The sequence below is a fragment of the Notolepis coatsorum genome, assembly GCF_963971535.1.
Source record: "Notolepis coatsorum genome assembly, chromosome: 18".
Classification (NCBI taxonomy): Eukaryota; Metazoa; Chordata; class Actinopteri; order Aulopiformes; family Paralepididae; genus Notolepis; species Notolepis coatsorum.
In genome coordinates this window covers 20,737,083-20,756,184 of record NC_140182.1, presented here as the reverse complement: position 1 = coordinate 20,756,184, position 19,102 = coordinate 20,737,083, and the positions used below count along the sequence as shown (strand labels likewise).

Here is a 19,102-nt window from a genome sequence, read left to right as displayed (position 1 = left end):
TTTGATATTTAACGCTATGTGTGGCTACATTGATCAGCTGTGTCTGTCCGTCTACATCTGTTTTTAATACATTTTAAATGATTAGTATCCATCCACTTGTTGGACAGACAGAGTTGACGTTAGGTTCTATTTAAAAAATAAACCAACGGACAGTAATACCGTCACTTTTCTATCTGTTCATTGTCAGTCGGCCCATTGTAGCTGCAGCTTTATTAGTGCATCGTGCAAACATACTGTTGCTGGTCTGGACTGGTCCTCAGCTCCTCTCCAGTCGAGCGTTTGCTCCTGCAGGGTTTATTCGGAATCCTCTGCTCTCGTTGTGTAACGTGTCGTGTCCTCCCTAGAGCTTCTTTCTCTCCTTCACGTGAAGCTAAAACTAAGTGAAAGTGAAACCTAAAAATAGCTGCTGTCAGCACGTTCAGTTACCGTTTGGCGTTTAGCACCATTGGTTGCGCATGTGTGTGTGTGCACTGCCCTCTGTCACAGTATTTTACAAATTATATATTTTTTATTTGAATGTGGTCACTGAAAAGAAGCATACACCGGTGGGCAAGTAATGTACTCTGTGGAGCCTGAACACTGAGTAACAATGGTATCACAGACTAACGTGGCAAGCCTACTGTAGTCATGTGTAGAAGATGACAGAAAGACAGCCTTTGTTCGAGAAGAAAGGTCAAACTAATTCAGTCATCGCCATATGATGTTCTCAAATCAATGAGTAACTGTGTTTAATAATCGTGATTTCAATATCAATCAAAATAATCATCATTATGATTTCTACCATAATCGAGCAGCCCTAGGCTCGGCCTACGGAACATAATGTGGTCCATGAGAACAGCCAAGAACTGGTTAATAGCCATTTAATTCAATCAATTTGAAAGTAAAACTGAAACTCAACTGAAAAGCATTCATTCTCAATTAACATTAATACGTTGGATGGGCCGTAGCCAGGGTTTAGAAATTAAGGAGGTCCATTTATTCTTTTGGCCCAGACCGGCCCACCATAATCGGTCGGACACCACCCACCAGTACACCATCCTTGCGGTCCCCTTAAATATGCGTACCTACTGTACTATTCCCCCAAACCACTACAAAGCTGGTTAGTAAGTGCCATGGACAAGTGTACAAGTGCAAGTGGACCAGTGTACTCACTCGCTCTTGGCTGAATCTTGTTTTGGGTGGTGATGTAAAACACCTGCATCGTAGCAGGCTCAGGATGGGCAAAGTAGTCTATAGCCTGTTCATCCCTGTCTCTCTCCTCCACAACCTGGCTTGACTAGACATAAGGAGAGAGAGAGATGATTACAACTGGTACTTATTAACTGGTACATTCAGGTCCAGAATTGTTGGAATTCCCTGACAAAGATGTGCAAAAAGCTGTACAATTTAAACAATACCATACTGGTAATGAGCAAATAGTTGTTTATTCAATTATGCATGGAGCTGTTCCATCTTATTTAATTTGATACTAACTACTCAGTTCATACAGATTAAGTATCCACATATCAATGATGAATATTGCATAAGGTTTATACAGTTAATAGATCACCTTTTTGTTTTATATTCATGCTCAGAGAGGAGTAATAGTTAGATCTTTGTATGTGTGATTTATATGGCAATTAAATCAATGGTGTGCTTGTTTATTTGGAGAGTTTGACCCAAACAAAAATGACCGCCGGCCACTAGGGGGCAGCGTCTCGTTAGTAGTGCTGATCAGCTTAGTTTATGGACCTAGGTGATGGCCACTCACAGTAACGTGGGCTTAGCTTAGCCAACGCGATGCTGACCAAATAACGTTATCATTCATATTATTATCGACATCACCATGGCAGCGATGGCACACACAAACTACCTCAGGTTCCTCCTGCTGCTTACTGTCCCTCCTCGGCCCTTCTGCCTGTGTCTCTGCCTGGCTGGCTACCTGAGGCTGTTGCTGCAGAGCCTGCACTATTATTGTGGGTGACGACGTTGAAGCTGCAGCAAACATGTCTGTGATTTTATACAACGGCATGCACATTTCTCGATTCTGATTGGCTGAAACAGTCCATTTACACGTATGTATTGCGATCAGTCCACGCTTGCTGGCCCAGGACCCGCCCACAACCGAATCACATCACATCAATCCGCCGGATCACAAGAAGGTGGACAATAATCTTTACAAATGGATATGTTGATAGCGACTAAACGACTAAATATCAAACGATTCTGTCACAGCGAATGTCTTAGTCGTTTAAACAATGTTGGATGATGTAATTGATGGGTCTTGAATAATTGTGTAACAAAAGAAAAATCGCGATTTGATTGATTGATTAATTTACATTTTTTTTTCAATTTCTTTTTCCTCCTCTCTGACTGTCAGCGCTCGCTCTAGTCTCCACCCACCGCCACCCCCCCCCCCCCCCCCACACACACACACACACACACACACTCCTGTCTGCAACGCGGGTCAGACTGAGAGAGAGCTGGGTGCTGCGCTGTTCTAAGTGAGCATGGCCTATTGAGTTGATTGATTGATTGCTAATTTTATTACTGTACGCTTGGTTTCCAACTGGTTAAGTTTAGTTTAAGTTTAGTTTTTTATAAATAAAAAAATAGGGCGAAGAAAAGGTTTTTTTCCTATAGGGCAAAGAAAACTTTTTAATTTGTTTTACCTACTTTCTATAGAAGCATCTAAGAATGAAGTTCTATGGAAAGTAGGTCTGCATTCCCTTAACAATTGTGTGTATTGAGCCGTACTGTATTGTACCCATTCTTTTTTTTTTCAATTATTATCTTTTATTTGCTTTTAACATTTCATTTACATACAGTTGTAAAATGCAAGTTATAAATATATAAATTACATTTCCTAACTAAACAATTACTAACCCTTCCCCGACCCTTCCTAGTACAAAAAAAAAGAAAAAACTATCGAATGCATGATTTACTTTAAGACCATGATTGTCTGTGCTACTACCTGAATAAAATAATAAATATGACAACAAAAAGAAAAAAACAGGCAGACAAATATAGAATATAAAAAGACAATATCCACAATCTCTATGCTTCAATTGGCTCTCTCCAGTTCTATACCCATATTTGGTATGTAATCCATTGCCCGACCCCAGATCTTCTGAAAGTGTATTATTTTTCCTTTCACATTATACATGATTTTTTCAGGTGTGCAATAGGATAGGAGTTCTGCCCACCATTGTTTAGTCGGGGGAGGGGGTTCAGATTTCCAATGACAAAGAATACATTTTTTTGCAGCAGACATTCCTAACAGGATAAATTTCTTTTCAAAGTTGTCAAAGTTAATCAGCATAGAGATATCACCCAAAATAGCTATTCGTGCGTCAGGAGTCATCGTCTTTCCAATAATTTTTGAAAGTTGTTCAAATATAAATTTCCAGTAATAATTTAACTTCCGGCAATTCCAGAACGTGTGGATTAGGTCCCCTTTAGCATGTTGACATCGAAGACAATTGGGTGATGTCTCGTGGCTAAATTGATATAATCTGTGAGGTGTATAATAAATTCTGTGTAGTATATTAAATTGTGTTAACCTATGGTTGGTATTTGTTAAAGTTGTTTGGGAGTTCTGGAGCAATGACTGCCATTCTTTCATGGTATATTTGTGTTTAATATCTTTTTCCCATTTATCTTTTTGTTGTAGCATCCTATCATCTTTCTGTTCAGTGTTCATCAGTGTGTAGATTTTAGATATCAGGCCCTTTGATGTTTTTGTAGTGTTAAACAGTTTCTCTATTGGTGTTTCAGACATATGGGGATAGCTATAACTGTTATTTTTGACCCAGTTCCGTATCTGTAGGTATTTAAAAAAGATGGATGAAGGTAAATTATATTTCGCTCTCAGGGAATTAAAATCAGAAAAGATGCTTTGGTTATACAAGTCTCTTATTTCGCTGATTCCCTTGGTTCTCCAATTTTCAGATATTCCATCACTAATAATTTTGGGGACACAAGGGTTGTTCCACAGGGGCATGCTCATTAACAAGGTATTTTGATTTCCCATTAGTTTAATAGTTTCTTTCCAACATGCAAAGGTATGATGTATAATCTGGTTTTTAGTGATAGAGTTAAGGGTTTTTTGCGTGTCTATATAGGGGATTACCTGTAGTGGAGTAGGATGGATTATGTTCTCTTCCAGTTTAACCCATGCTGGTGTGGGCAGCCTCTCACTGTTGAGCCAACACCAAATAACACGTGATTGACAGGCTAGGTAGTACAGTCTGAAGTTGGGGAGGTTTAAGCCCCCTTTATTCAGGGGAGCCTGTAGTGCTTTTAATCTGATCCTAGCCCGTTTCTGGGACCACAAAAACATTGAAATGATTTTATTCAGTGATGTAAACAAGCTTGGTGGACAGCTGAGTGGAATTGACTGGAACAAATAAATTAATTTAGGCAGAACATTCATCTTGACCACATTAACACGTCCAATTAAAGAAATTGGTAGATCTTTCCATTTGTATAGGTCTGTTTTGATTTTTTCCATAATAGGTAGATAGTTATTTTGGTATGTTTGGTTCAGGTCATTAGATATTTGGATTCCCAGGTATTTGAAGCTTTTTGGTGCCCATTTAAAATGGGAAATCATTGGGTGGGTATTCTGGGTGGTAACACTATTTAGTGGCATTATTTCACTCTTGTCATAATTTATCGTGTAACCAGATATGGCACTGTATGCTTCTAGTATGTTGAGTAATTGCGGCAAGGATATATCTGGTTGGGTAATATAAATTAGTAAATCATCACAATATAGTGAGAGTTTGGATTCGTTTGCTCCAGTCTTTATGCCACATATATTGTTGTTGTTCCGTATTGCCACCGCCAACGGTTCAATGGCTGCGGCGAACAGATACTGTATACGGAGAGTGGGCAGCCCTGTCGTACTCCACGTCCCAATTGGAAGGGTTTGGAAAGTATACCATTTGTCAACACTTGTGCCTTCGGAGAGCAATAAAGCATCTTAATATAATTAATGAAAACATCGCCAAAATTCATCTGTTTCAGAGTATAAAAAAGATATTCAAATTCTATTGTATCAAAAGCTTTTCGAGCATCCATCGAGATTACAAGTCTTGAGTAATTCGTTTGTTTAGAGAGCTCAATGATATGAAAAAGTTTTCTGATATTGTCAGATCCCTGTCGCTGCTGAATAAAACCTGTCTGATCCTCGTGGATTAAGAGAGACATCACAGGGTCCATTCTTAGTGCGAGTGCTTTAGAAAATATTTTATAATCCACATTTAACATTGACAGGGGCCTATAGGAGTCACAAAGTTGTTTATCCTTAGAGGGCTTAGGAAGTACATTGATTGTTGCTAATTCTAGACTTGGTGGTAATTTACCATTATTGAGACTGTCTTTGAGCATGTCCATATAAGGGCGGATTAATTTATTTATGAACAGTTTGTAAAATTCAGCAGGTAGGCCGTCGGGACCGGGTGCTTTGCCCGTTTGCAATGAGTTAATAGCCTTGGTGATTTCTTCCTTTGATATTTCTGTTTCAAGAGTAGTTCTCACTTCTACAGGAAGCTTAGTAATCGGTAAATTTCCCAAGAATTCCTCGCATTTTGTAGCAGTTGAGTCTTGGTTTTCAGACGTATATAGATTGTGGTAGAACATTTCAAAACGCTGGTTTATCTCTTCAGGTTTATGTAATACATCACCATCCTTAGTTTTGATTGAGTCTATTGTTTTTGCCATCTCTTCTTTTCTTATTTGCCAGCTGAGTAGCTTGCCGGTTTTGTCCCCCTTTTCATAGTAGTGGTATTTAGTTCTGGCCATGTCTGCTTCTACTTGGCTAGTAGTTAAGTTGCTATATTCAAGCCGCTTTTTTACTAGTATGTGCAGAGTATCTGCTCTATTGGATTCTGCGTGTTTTTTCTCTAGTTCATGAATTTCTTTGTCTAGTGTGTTTAGATACTGTCTACTTTTTCTTTGTTTAAAAGCTCCAAAAGACGTTATCTGACCTCTTAGGTAAGCTTTCAGTGTCTCCCAGATTATGCTTGGGGAGGCAGAGTTTACATTAATTATTAAAAAGTCATCAATTTGATTTTCTAGGAAGTTAACAAAATCTGGGTCGTTAAGGAGATATGGCTTGAATCTCCAACGCTTAGTTTTAGGTTTGTCCAAATATTGTTTCACCTTCAATTTCAAAGGACAGTGATCCGATATTGTAGAGGCTAGATATTTACATTCAATTACATTGTGAAGTAGTGATTTAGTTGTTAAAAACAAGTCTAATCTGGAATAAGTGTCATGTACCGCAGAATGAAATGAGTATTCCCTCTCCAGTGGGTTAAGTATTCTCCAAACATCGACCAAACCCATTTCAGACATACCGTCCCTTACTACTTTGGCTGCGGCACTTAATGGCTGGGGGATGCTATTAGATCTATCTGATGTGCTCAGTGTTAAATTATAGTCACCTCCAAGGATACATGTGCCATAGTTTTGAGCAGAGGATAATAGAATTTTCCTAAAAAAGGGTGCATCGTCTTTGTTGGGGCCATATATATTAATAAGTGTAAAAGGTTCGTGATTTATGTCACATTTGAGGATTATCCATCTACCTGCAGTGTCTTTTTCTTGAGAACGTATTTTTAGGTTTAACTGTTTGTGACATAGTATGGCCACTCCTCTTGATCTGGAATTAAATGAGGAATAAAATACTGACCCAACCCAATCTCTTTGCAACTTCACATGCTCTGCATCAGTTAAGTGGCTTTCCTGAATAAATGCAATGCCGCAATCTTGATTCTTTAAATAGTTGAGAATCTTTTTCCTTTTAATGGGATTATTGATGCCCTTAACATTGAAGGACATAAATGTCAGAGTGCTAGTCATCTAGGATCATTTTCAATATCGACTTTAATAGGGGTTTAAATGTGGTTGTTATAGAGATTGCAGCGTTCCATTTGAACATGAGCGCGTGCGTGTGTTTTTGCACACACACACACACACACACACACACACACATGTTCGCAGTGCATATGCCTACCATTAGTCACTCCAGTTATATCATACACTCTATCATGGTTCACAAGATCACATGCATTGAGTTCGTGAAGATAATATGCATTTGTACTAGGTCCCCCCCCCACCCTTTTTTCCCCCCATACCCTCCCCAAACAGAAAGTAAACCATAACATAGGCTCACTAGTCCTATATTACCCTACTTGGCTCCCTGTTAACTCCCCCTTTAAATTGCCAGGTGGCACACCACTATTTGAACCAGGCTGTGAAGCGTTACTCCTTATAATAAAAAGAAAAAAGGAACAAAATTAAACTAAAAAAACAAACAATACAGGCAAGCAATTGATTCAGTAATGAGGCAGAGAAATAAATAAATTAATGAATAAGAGAAATGAATAATGAATAAGAGGGGAAAGATAATAGGCTACCAATTTACTTGTCTTTTTTTTTTTTTTTTTTTTTATAAGCCTACATGATCTAACTATCCTTTCCCCTTGCAAAGGCTACGAAAAGAAATAAAAATGCAAAGTTCTACAACTATAGTTGCCTACCAACACCCTAAAAAGTAAAACAAACAACCCAATCTATGTCAAATGTATATGCTCTTCTTCTGGATTTTTTTTTAGTATCACAAACAGTACTGTACTTGAAAATCTAGCATGTCATAAATGTATAGATGTAGCAGTACTGTCCATCCGCATGTCACGCGTGTCATATGATGAATTGAAAATGGGGGACCCTGATGGAAACAAGACGAAAGTCCTTCTCTGGTCTGTATCCTCCCAACAACTATGTACTGAGCTGTACTGTACTGTACCCATTCTGCAATCCGCCAACAAACTTTTCCATCAATACAATCAATCAAACCAAAGAAAGAAAAAATATATGAATAATTGGATGTAATAAAAAATAGAAAAAATGGAAATATATATATATAAACACCACAAAATAAAAAAATAAAAAAAACTAGAAATTATACACTGATGATTCAGTTTTGATACTTGTCCTTTAATTAACCACGTTCAGGGTTGTTTCTGGTTTTTCTAATAGCTCATAAGAGTCATTTGGTAGTGTGTGTGTCTTAGTTTTGGCTACTTATCTCGTCTCAGCCTCGATCAAGTCCACGGATGAATTCTTGTGCGGCTTCTGGGGAATGAAAGTCACGGGAGGTCCCGCCGTGTTCGACTCTTAATATTGCTGGGTGTCTCATTGAGTAAGACAGGCTTTTAGATCTGAGTATGCGTTTCACGTCGTCAAACAGCTTGCGTTTCTTCATCACCTCCTGGCTGAAGTGACTGTAAAAGTAGATCCTGCTTCTGGAGGTTTCCTCGGTCCCGCCGTAGTACAGTTCCACCTTCTCCCTCGCCAGGCGCATGATAGTGTCCTTTTGTTGTGCTCGCAGTAGTTTCAGGAGTATTGGTCTAGGCTTGCTGGGGTTTGGTTGTTTTAATTTCAAGCGATACGCGCTGTCGATCAGCACGGGTCCGCCGAGTTTATCTTCGCCAAATAGCCATAATAAAAAAGCGGCTAGGAAGCCGGCGAGGTCCTGTTTCTCCACTGACTCTGGAAGCCCCTCCAAACGAACGACTGCGCGCAATGAGCTGTCTTCATACTGTTGGACTTTTAGTTTTACAGTGGTCATCTCTTTTTCTAGTTTAGTGATTGTTTCGTGAGCCGTCTGGATGTTATCCTCGTTGCGGCTGACTCGTTGCTGCACTGCTTCCACTTGTTCGTTAAGCGTCGTCATCGAGCTTCTGATTGTTTCCAAACTAGTTTGAATATCAGTTGTCTTTTGGAGCAGCTCAGTTCTGCTTTGCTGGATGGCATTCCACAATGTTTGTAGGGTGATTTCACCGGCCATGCTGTAGGACGTTGTGCTGTAGGCTGTAGAAGACCAGTGTTTGTAGCGCCGTTTGTTACGGCGGGGTCTGCTGCTTCTCAGAAGGTTCCTTGCTTCTTGTTTGTCAGTTCCAAAGTGTACAAAGGAGTAGGGTCGTTTAGTTTAAAATGAAGTAATCATTTCGGTTGGTATAGCGCTTATAATTTAGTTTTTAAGATAAAGGTGGTGAGCTCTGTGCATTAATATTAGTATTGTACCCATTCTGCATCTGGTAATAAAATTTTCAATCAATCATTCCAATAATACACAGTTGGATGTGTTAGTTGGTTGGATGCACTTCAAGCTGCTTCCACATGAGGCAACTTCTCTCAATCATTCCAATAATACACAGTTGGATGTGTTAGTTGGTTGGATGCACTTCCGATCTGCTTCCACATGGAGGCAAATTGTCTTTTTTGTAGTTGTGGGAACTACTTTTTCTGGCGGATGGTTTTTTCAATAAATCTTCGATTAATGTGTGTTTATTGTATAGAAATAAGGTTGGATGAATGTGGCAGTTGTATAAAAGCTTTACACCACTTGCAGTCGTGATTTGTGAACAATAAACCATGCCTAGGGGGGTCTAACGACCCTCGGCTGCGCCTCGGGCCTAACGACCACCCCTAGGCATGGTTTATTGTTCACAAACCACTCCTGCGCGTGATGTAATGCTTAATTATTATATTTTGCAGCATCCACCTCTAGATTTTAGATTTGTCTTCACCCGCAATTTCTCCGCACCCCCTTTACGCTTCTTCTGTTTGTCCTTTTTTCCCCTGCTCTAAGCCGCATCTGTTCTTCTCACACGAGAAACAGGTGAGAGAGGAGGGGGGGGGGGCTTATTAATAGATGTGATTGGGCGGTGGGCCAGCATAATGGACCGCTGTTCCCAGCCTATTGGGGGGGGGGGGCTTAGTAAGAGATGTGATTATTGGGCCAGCCCAGTGTCAGTCAGTACCAAATGGGCCGCTGTCCCAGCCTAGTGGGCCGGCCCGGTCGTTGACCAAACAGCCCACGGTGCAGGCTTGTCAGTCACTGCTGTTCTGTCACAAGCACGCGCATGCTTTGAACAAGTAACGTTAGTTCAAAGCAAAGCCACCTGCATGTCCCCTGCCTGGGCCGAAGCGACCAAGTAGTGCTGTAGCGATGCAGGGGGGTTGCCAAACATCAGACATTACCGGACATTTTCAGCTCCCGAGTGTACATTTATATTGTGATATATTTCTATAAAAAAAAAGAAATTTAAAAAGAAATTATTATTATTATTTTTGAATAGTTACAAATAGTTCATAGCTGGCTACGGCCATGTTGGACATGTTGTGGAGAGAGAGAGATGGGGAGGACATGCAACACGTGTCCTGGGCCGGATTCGAACCCAGGACGTTGTGATTACGCTGAGCGAATATATACGTGGTGCGCCACCGGCAGGTTTTAACCCTTTCAGGTGTACATTTAACTTTTTAGCTTTCAGTGGCCACAATAGCCATTGGGACATCACTGTTACAATGTTTTAGGAACCTTTTTTTTAAGAACCCAGTGTCAAGTCTGTCAGATTATACCCTCATGCCATATAAGCAGATGCCTCAGTGGAGTCAAATCCACTCTTTGTCCCAGGAACCTGATTAGGGAATGAGTCAGCGCGGCAGTGGCTGTGGCTGTGTTCTTCTCCGTCTGGTATTTGGGACCCGGGACTTGGGCTGAAACATCATGTGAAAGGCATGGGCCATGAGTCATGAGGGGGCAAGATATGCCTTGTGGTGCTGGGCTCTGCCAGCCTAACATAACTCCACAACCTCCCTGTCCCTGTGGTTGGGTTATAACGAGATATGTCACATTCACACAGAAGCCCAGCTCCACCTCCCTTTAAACCCACTTAGGAGTTGTTTGAGCATTGAACAACCTTCACTGTATGACCGACCACCAGGCCTTCCCTGGCTGTTGGAGACTTACATGGTGGCAGCTATAGTCAATGGGATGGCTTTTAGAGACGTACATTGTGGCAGCTATAGCCAATGGAATGGCTTTTAGAGACGTACATTGTGGCAGCTATAGCCAATGGAATGGCTTTTAGAGACGTACATTGTGGCAGCTATAGCCAATGGAATGGCTTTTAGAGACGTACATTGTGGCAGCTATAGCCAATGGAATGGCTTTTAGAGACGTACATTGTGGCAGCTATAGCCAATGGAATGGCTTTTAGAGACATACATTGTGGCAGCTATAGACAATGGAATGGCTTTTAGAGACCTACATTGTGGCAGCTATAGACAATGGAATGTCTTTTAGAGACTTACATTGTGGCAGCTATAGCCAATGGAATGGCTTTTAGAGACTTACATTGTGGCAGCTATAGCCAATGGAATGGCCTTAGAGAGACTTAATAGGTTTTGACAGATGTTTGAAATGCTCTTTAGGGTACAGACAACAACCTTTAGTTGGACATTCAAAACTGAAGGAACCCATTCAGAAACAACACCCAGAGGAAAGACAATAATATATAACTCCTCTAAAGAAAAGAAGAAATATCATATTCTGTTATAATTGTGTTATTGGGGCTAGTTAGATTTTTTGTGGATTTCGGTGGTCAAGACAATCCTTTAGATGGGCCACTCAACAGTTCAACGGGCAGAGGAAACAATATTTAGGCTACAGAAATAAATGCATGACTTAGACCAGCTAAGCTAATGTAAAAGCCAGTCTAAAGGTTCAGACAGTGGTGTTTACTTTGCTCTTTCTAGAACTCCCTACACAGCAGCACTTGACACGGCATCCCAGCTGCTTAGAGGCTGATCAAACGGTTCAGCTGGTCAAACACAGCTCACCCAGTCAGCAAACCACCTCTTCAAAGTCCACCCAATGCCATTACTTACTTCAGTAGTGAGCAGCACTGTAAAAGACAGAAGGGCCTTGGCACCCAGAAGCTCGAAGACACACGGAAAGGCATTCAGTTATAAATAGTCCACAGGAAACAGTGATTATTTTCTAACACATTTAGGGTCAAAGAAGACATGAGTTGTGTGAACATGTTATATAATGTTTGGATTCCTTATCTTTTGGTATCTCTTTGGTATGGTACAGTAGTTTCCCTGTGGCAATTTCTCAGTCAACAAAACTGAAAGCTGCTGTACACAGCCACGGGTTTCCCCTCAAATCCTCTTATCTAGCAGAACATCCATCTGGCTGTCAGTCGTAAGTTTGTGGACGAGCAACGCTTTCCCCTTTTTGAACTGCAGTGGCATCTTTATGTAGGGGATTTTTCAAGGAAGATCCGGCGGTTTGACCTCAGACTCCTAAGCTGACCACCTTGACTGAGATGTCAGTAATTTCATTTCCTCTCCGCAACCCGAAGGCTAATCTACCCTTCCATCCAGACAGACCACAGAAAACATGGTGCTCGGATGTACTATATATGTCTATGCATGTCCAAATGTCGCTTACACACCAATGAGGCGCACAACCCCTACACTTTATAAACTCTGAACTCTGTCTGTACTCTAGGCTCTGTTACCCATACTGTACGAACTCTGAACTCTGTTGCTTATACTCAATTTATACCTACCTTCTGCCTTCACTGTCTACAACTGCCTTACACTAATCATAACTACCTACCTGAAACTATAGTTTACCCAATATAACTCTGTATGATAGCCATGTACAATAATACTGTTTATATCTGTATATATATATATATATATATATATATATATATATTTATCCACATCTGTCTGAATATACCTGCATATATTCCTGTTTACATACCTGTATATGCTATATCTCTATATATCCCTTACTTACTCATACTAGTTATACCACTTGTCAGTGTAGCAGCTACTACCATTGTGTATTTATAGGCTACCTGTTTCACTGTACATAATAATACTGTAACACTGCAGTATACATCAGATTAGCATTATTACTCAGTAGTAGGCCTACTCATTTATATTTATTCCAGTTTAATCACTTGTATATTGTGCTGTATGATGACAATACATTTGAATCTAATCTACTGTAAAAACCTTTATTAATAGCCCAGGCTTTTATTGGGTTCAATCACTGAATTCACCCCTCCTTTATTTGGGACAGGAATCTAATCTATATATATAGGACAGACCTCTAATTACTTTTGCACACTCATCTTGCTCAGCAAAGATGTACCAAAATAAATATCAAAATAAAAACAAATAAAGAACTGGGTATCTATTTAATTCTATTTAATATTTGATTATTAACACTTCACTGCCCAGTGGTACTTGGGAGTAGATGGCGGATGAGACTGAGCTCCTGCTCCTTCCATTACTGCAGTGATTCTATCGGCTTGGATACCAAGAGTGATGGTGACCTGCTAAATGACAAACTGCTTTGCAGTGCCCATGGCAACCAGATAAACTATCAATGTAGACCAGGCTTCTAATTGAGAGACCTGCCTTTTATTTGTCAAAACGTGTAAAAACACACCCTGCTATTATTGGGTGTCTATTTGGGACTCTTATTTGAATTTTTTACGGTCATCTAAAATGTCTCCTACACTAATTCCTCCACATCAGACTCCAAAGTGTCTTTTAGATGTGGGGATGCACCGATGCAGATTCTGAGCCATGAACCTTCAATATTGGCCAATAGAGTGTCAATCCGATCCATTGCTTTGTACTTAACCACAGACTTAGATCAGTTTGTGGTCACTGGACAAAAACCAGACAGATATAATCCATTCTTCTCCATTAGACACATAACAAGCTTCCATGAGTCAAAAGCACAGCAAATCAATTCCCTTTGCTTTGATTTCTGACATGATACACAAGACTCTTGGTATCAGATTTGAGTATTGGGGACATTTTCAGATACAGACACCCTATTTTAGCCTGCGTCATATCAGACCGATATCGCATACCAGTATCGCTGCATCCCTAGTTAGAAGTCAAAGGAACTTCAATGCCTTTCTCTGTTTTCATGTGATTCATGCCTAAAAACCACCCTGCTATGTAAAAAAAACTAAATGTTTAGCAATCCGATTGTAGCAAGGTTAGTCATTCCTTGGGAGATGGCCATTTTCCTCAAGCAGGGAGGACTTTGTTACTTACTTCCAAGGTTTTCCTGGAGGAGGGAGGTTGCATTCCTCCAGAAGATAAACGGGCAGCAGCATCAGGATTAGGATGTGTTGGTGGTGCAGGCTGCTGTTGCCCCATGATCACCCACTGGAATCGAAGGCCATGACATTGGATACTAGTAGTAGGGTTGGGTTTCCACGGTGTAAGAGCTTAAACCGGTTTGATTTCATGCAAACCGACTGAATCCAACTTGTATTGCATTAGTAATAATAATAAGCAATACGACAACGTGATTAACATAATAATATGTTTGTTTATAAACGGAGCCACTAGTGTCTTAAGTGCAAACAAGTTAACAGGCTGTGTGAAAATTAGTGTCGAGGCCAGCAACAAGGAAATCAAAATTCAAGTTGACCAATCCGGGGGGGTGGGGTACACTGTTTACTAGAAAGTGCATGTGTTTTTTGAGGTGATAAGAGACACGGTGGAGTTAGTGTCAAAGAAAATTAAAACTGTGCCAATATAGCAGCATGCCCGCTACACTCTCATTCATGGGCTCTCATTATGTTCCACTCGAGAGCGGCTGAGTCACGTGGGACACCTAGTGGTAACATTGTTTATTAGCGGTCTTGAACCGGTTTCAACCAGTCCAACCCTACTGTAACTGATACCACTGTGGTACACTGACTAAACAGGCAAACGGGATGTTGATGAAATAGAACCTTAATATAATTGGCATGATGCAGTTTAATTCAAAGTGGTCTATTGTCTTTTTTTAATACAGCTTTTTAAAATTATGCATATATATGTATATCTTTTTACAATGTGTATAATATATATTGTGGATGGTGGTATAGTAAGAATCCACACCTTTCCCACGGATCGGTGATGGTATACCTTCCTTATTCTATATAACTCCCAGTCGTAAGAGGAAGTTTGAGGTTTAATTTTTAACCGTGGCCTTGTGGGAAAAACAGGGATCCGGGGCCTCCGAGAATTATACCCTCAGCGAGACTGTGGGGCCTCTTTTAGCTTCCAGGAGCAGTTCTCTCTTCCTCACTCACTCCTACCACAAGTGTTTGAGGTGGGAAGAAGGGCCCCCCCCCCCATTCTACCACTTTAAAAAAGGCTGTGATAAGACGCTATGGTGTGTGTAAACCATAAGTTGAATACTTTTAATTGAGACCTAACCTCTCTTTTTGCTCTGACAATTATCCAAATGATGAGGGTTAACTAGGGATAAGGGCCGCCACACTACAGTCGCGTTCAAGAGATGCTGCTGCTCCTCTCACTTCCTCCACAATTATCCAAAGATAAATGATAAGAATTTATAAAATAATTTAATAAAAGAATATAGCTGTTAAATTAAACCCTTACACCCAAGAACCATATAACTCAAGTTTTTTTGCATTTTCTAGACTGCCCATGTATTTCCAAATCCAAATCACTTGGGTGTGTGAATGTGATAATAAGAAAGTACTGAACCTCTGCCGTCTTTAACTATGAATGAACACTTTACCGTCTTTAGATAATAAAGTTTGAAAACATTGTTCCTTTGAAAATGTAGTTGAGTTACTGAGTTACTCAATTGCAGCTCTTTTCTTCCTTATGTACGGTATTCATTTAAAACCTAAACCTACCTTTTATCGGCTTTTATCACCCCACCCCCAAAACCACTGACACCCCCTCATGTCTAAAGAGCTGACAGGTTGTCAAATTCAGGCCAGGCAGCAGCAAGCGATGCTAGTGGAAGCATCCAGCATCTGTGTTGTGAGTGTTTGTGTGTGTGTACCCTTAGCGATGCGCTTAGTCAGCGATTCTAGAGCACATCCGATCCAACCCACATATTCATGTCACTGCTCATTCCCTGACGATGGATAGGCCTGGATGAGTGAATCATCAGATGTTTTCTCCCCACACTCTGGGGACGACACTGACAGGAAATGCCAAACTGTCATCTGTGCGCTCACCTTTTCTTTGCTAGCTAAAAGTAGCCAGTGTTTCTCATCTACATACAGTAGATGTATTTCTGGCGCACAGCCCACCACAATATCAAGTAGACCCACCACGATTTCAGATAGACCCACCGGCACCACAATATCAGGTAGACCCACCACAATATCAGGTAGACCCACCACAATATCAGATGGACCCACCACAATATCAGATAGACCCACCACAATTTCAGATAGACCCACCACAATATCAGGTAGACCCACCACAATATCAGATAGACCCACCACAATTTCAGATAGACCCACCACAATTTCAGATAGACCCACCACAATATCAGGTAGACCCACCACAATTTCAGATAGACCCACCACAATATCAGGTAGACTCACCACAATATCAGGTAGACTCACCACAATATCAGGTAGACTCACCACAATATCAGGTAGACTCACCACAATATCAGGTAGACCCACCACAATATCAGGTAGACCCACCACAATATCAGGTAGACCCACCACAATATCAGGTAGACCCACCACAATATCAGGTAGACCCACCACAATATCAGGTAGACTCACCACAATATCAGGTAGACCCACCACAATATCAGGTAGACCCACCACAATATCAGGTAGACCCACCACAATATCAGGTAGACCCACCACAATATCAGGTAGACCCACCACAATATCAGGTAGACCCACCACAATATCAGGTAGACCCACCACAATATCAGGTAGACCCACCACAATATCAGGTAGACTCACCACAATATCAGGTAGACTCACCACAATATCAGATAGACCCACCATAATATCAGGTAGACTCACCACAATATCAGATAGACCAACCTAGGGCTGCAACGATTAGTCGACATAATCGACGACGTAGATCATAAAAACTCGTCGACGCCGAATTTTGCGTCGATGCGTCATATAATAATTTTTTTTTTTTATATATATATATTTTTTTTTGCACTACCTATCTTTGTGAAAGTGGCTTCTCAGCTCTGGTCCAGCTGAAGACAAAGCAGAGGAACAGATTGGACATTGAGCATGACCTCAGAGTTGCTTTGTCTACCATCACCCCAGACTTTGAGACTCTTGTCAGGAGCAAACAACATCCCCAGTTATCCCATTAGTTCCCTGGGATGTTAAGCTAAGAAGTCTGCTAAGAAGGATATATTATTATTATTATTATTATTATTATTATTATTATTATTATTATTATTATTATTATTATTATTATTATTATTATTATTATTATTATTATTATTATTATTATTATTATTATTATTTTATTTCATTGTTTTTAGCCCTAGTTGCACTTTTGTTGCAACCCCAGTTATCCCATTAGTTCCCCCAAACTTACTGTCGGTCTGTTATGTTAAGCTAAGAAGTCTGCTAAGGAGCCCGGAAAAGGAGCCGCGCCCACAGGAAGCAGAGATGGAGGGTGTGACAGAAATAATCGTTAGATTAGTCGACTAATCGAAAAAATTATCGACAGATTAGTCGACTACCAAAATAATCGTTAGTTGCAGCCCTAGACCAACCACAATATCAGGTAGACCCACCACAATATCAGGTAGACTCATCACAATATTATATAGACCCACAACAAACACACCACAGCCAGCCAGCCACCACCTCAAATAACCTAAGAACCGAACGCACCCAGCCAGATTTAGGCATGTCTGAACTTGTGATTTTAAATATTAGAAGATATAATCTTGATCCACCACCTCTAGTCCACTGTAGTCACTGCATCCCTCTCTCTCTCTCTCTCTCTCTCTCTCCAGCCGACTACTGTGAGGTGAACGTATGCAGCAACGGGGGCACCTGCGTGACCGGGGCAGGAGCCCCCTTCATCTGCATCTGCTCCGACGGCTTCACCGGAGAGACTTGCAACGAAACGGAGATCGGTAAGCTTGTTTCAGCTTGTTTCAGGACTCCCATCTCTGCACACTAAACGTGCAGGAAAGAGCTTGTTGCTTTGATTTCTTGACATGTTGTACGTCATGAGACCATGAGAAGCAGGACATGAGAAGCAGACCACGAGAAGCGGACCACGAGAAGCAGACCACGAGAAGCAGACCACGAGAAGCGGACCACAATAAGCAGACCACGAGAAGCAGACCACGAGAAGCAGACCACGTTTATCAGGCCACAAGAAGCAGACCACGAGAAGCAGACCACGAGAAGCAGACCACGTTTATCAGACCACGTTTATCAGGCCACAAGAAGCAGACCACGAGAAGCGGACCACGAGAAGCAGACCACGTTTATCAGACCACGTTTATCAGGCCACAAGAAGCAGACCACGAGAAGCAGACCACGAGATTTGTCACCAAGACTCTTGTACATTCACTGTATTTTGTGAATAAGCTGTTTTCTGATTTTCAAAAGACAAAATGTCCGGCAGACTTCCTCTCAAACCTTCGCTCTCCTCCACCTCCCCCCCCCCCCCCCTCTAGGTCCCTGCAACCCCAACCCGTGTGAGAACGATGCCAGCTGCGAGGAGACGGGCGAGTCCCGTCGAGGGGACGTCTTCAGCGAGTACATCTGCAAGTGTCAGCCGGGCTTCGATGGAGTCCACTGCCAGAACAGTAAGAACCCCTTCTCTGTCTGTCTGCAACCTGATATAGTATCCTCATCCCTAAACCCTATATATCTGTTACAGTAAATATGGGAAAACGGTGAATTGTGCACATTCCCAGTCAGGTCTGTAAACCTCACTAGAGAGGTCACACCTAACTGTTACCTAAACCTCACTAAAGAGGTCGCGTCTAACCCTAACCTAAACCTCACTAGAGAGGTCACACTTAACCCTAAACCTAACCCTAACCTCACTAGAGACGTCACAACTAAGCCTAACCTAAACCTCACTAGAGACGTCACACGTCTCACGCCTAACCCTAACCTAAACCTTTTTTTAGCCCAGTTAACTGCCCTCCCCACAGAGTGGAGAGAAGAGGAAAAGGATTTGAGACAGCGACCAGGCCGAAACTCCCCCTTCTCTAACCGGGGAGCCGTCCTCTCTGATCCTAGTCCAACTTTTTGATCACATTTTAAAATCACATTTTAAAGTTGTTAATAAGGTATTGACTGTTGATTGGACAAGGAGTTGAGTGGCTTCTTTTGTCAGGAAGGGGCGGATCCTTGTGACATTGCTCAGGAGGAATTTGCAGGTTCTGGCCGATCGTCAAGGACTACACCAAGGTTCTTGGCAGTCGGGGACGAGGCCA

General features: G+C 41.3%; 1 protein-coding gene across 1 annotated transcript in view; it reads left to right on the top strand.

Annotated features, from left to right (window-relative positions):
• The window catches only part of mfge8b (milk fat globule EGF and factor V/VIII domain containing b), a 73,478-nt gene that overhangs the window by 10,976 nt on the left and 43,400 nt on the right, over positions 1 to 19,102 (top strand). The window contains 2 exon segments of the mRNA XM_084335060.1: positions 17,657 to 17,779; positions 18,332 to 18,463. Coding sequence (XP_084191186.1) covers positions 17,657 to 17,779; positions 18,332 to 18,463 — 255 coding nt within the window.